This window comes from Nanorana parkeri, unplaced genomic scaffold (genome assembly GCF_000935625.1).
Source record: "Nanorana parkeri isolate BGI_ZX_2015 unplaced genomic scaffold, ASM93562v1 scaffold4470, whole genome shotgun sequence".
Classification (NCBI taxonomy): domain Eukaryota; kingdom Metazoa; phylum Chordata; class Amphibia; order Anura; family Dicroglossidae; genus Nanorana; species Nanorana parkeri.
Genome location: NW_017310732.1, coordinates 14,112 through 14,913, shown reverse-complemented (window position 1 = coordinate 14,913; position 802 = coordinate 14,112). Strand labels below are relative to the sequence as shown.

Sequence of the window (802 nt, the reverse complement as noted above, 5' to 3'; positions counted from 1 at the left end):
TAGGATATGTCCGGTCTATAAATGGCGGCTCTGGATGGACACCGGACTGGACCGGCCGATGAATCTCATTTGGGGGTCACATGTCTGTAGTAGATGGTACGATGTCTCTGCTCCCGGTGATGGAGCCGGTGCACCCTGTTTGGGGGATCAGATTTGAGGTTCTGGGGGGAGGAGTCAGATATACTCACTGATGGTGGAGAGGAACATGATGCAGAATCCGGCAAACATGGGGATCTGATAACCGATCCTGCCAACACAACACACAGCGCGGTTAATGGCGGTGCCGTACATGTCACCGATCTCTACACGTGAGCTGCCGGCTCTGACTGGATCAGGGTGCAGGTTCCGGCGCTGTCATCCCAATCCTCTACTGGCCGAAGGATGAGGATGACCAGGCACCGTGGGATTTCCCTCTACATGCTAATTCAAAGTTGTTAATATAAAAGAGAAACCACGGATGAGGATGATGGTGCCAGAGCCGACGCCCCCAATTCCCCCACATGCAGAAACATGTCATAGAAATCCAGAATATTCTACAAAAAATGAAATGCCATAAATACGTTTCTCCGTGTACATCCCATGATCAGTGCTCCATGTACATCCCATGATCAGTGCTCCATGTACATCCCATGATCAGTGCTCCATGTACATCCCATGATCAGTGCTCCATGTACATCCCATGATCAGTGCTCCATGTACATCCCATGATCAGTGCTCCATGTACATCCCATGATCAGTGCTCCATGTACATCCCATGATCAGTGCTCCATGTACATCCCATGATCAGTGCTCCATGTACATC

At 50.2% G+C, this 802-nt stretch overlaps 1 protein-coding gene across 1 annotated transcript in view; it reads right to left on the bottom strand.

Moving 5' to 3' along the window:
- Nucleotides 1-174: 174 nt before the first annotated feature.
- Nucleotides 175-802, bottom strand: part of LOC108803923 (synaptic vesicular amine transporter-like) — an 8,816-nt gene continuing 8,188 nt past the window's right edge. The window contains exon 3 of the mRNA XM_018575711.1: nt 175-247. Within this exon, the coding sequence (XP_018431213.1) occupies nt 175-247 (73 nt within the window). The remainder of the gene's footprint in view (nt 248-802) is intronic.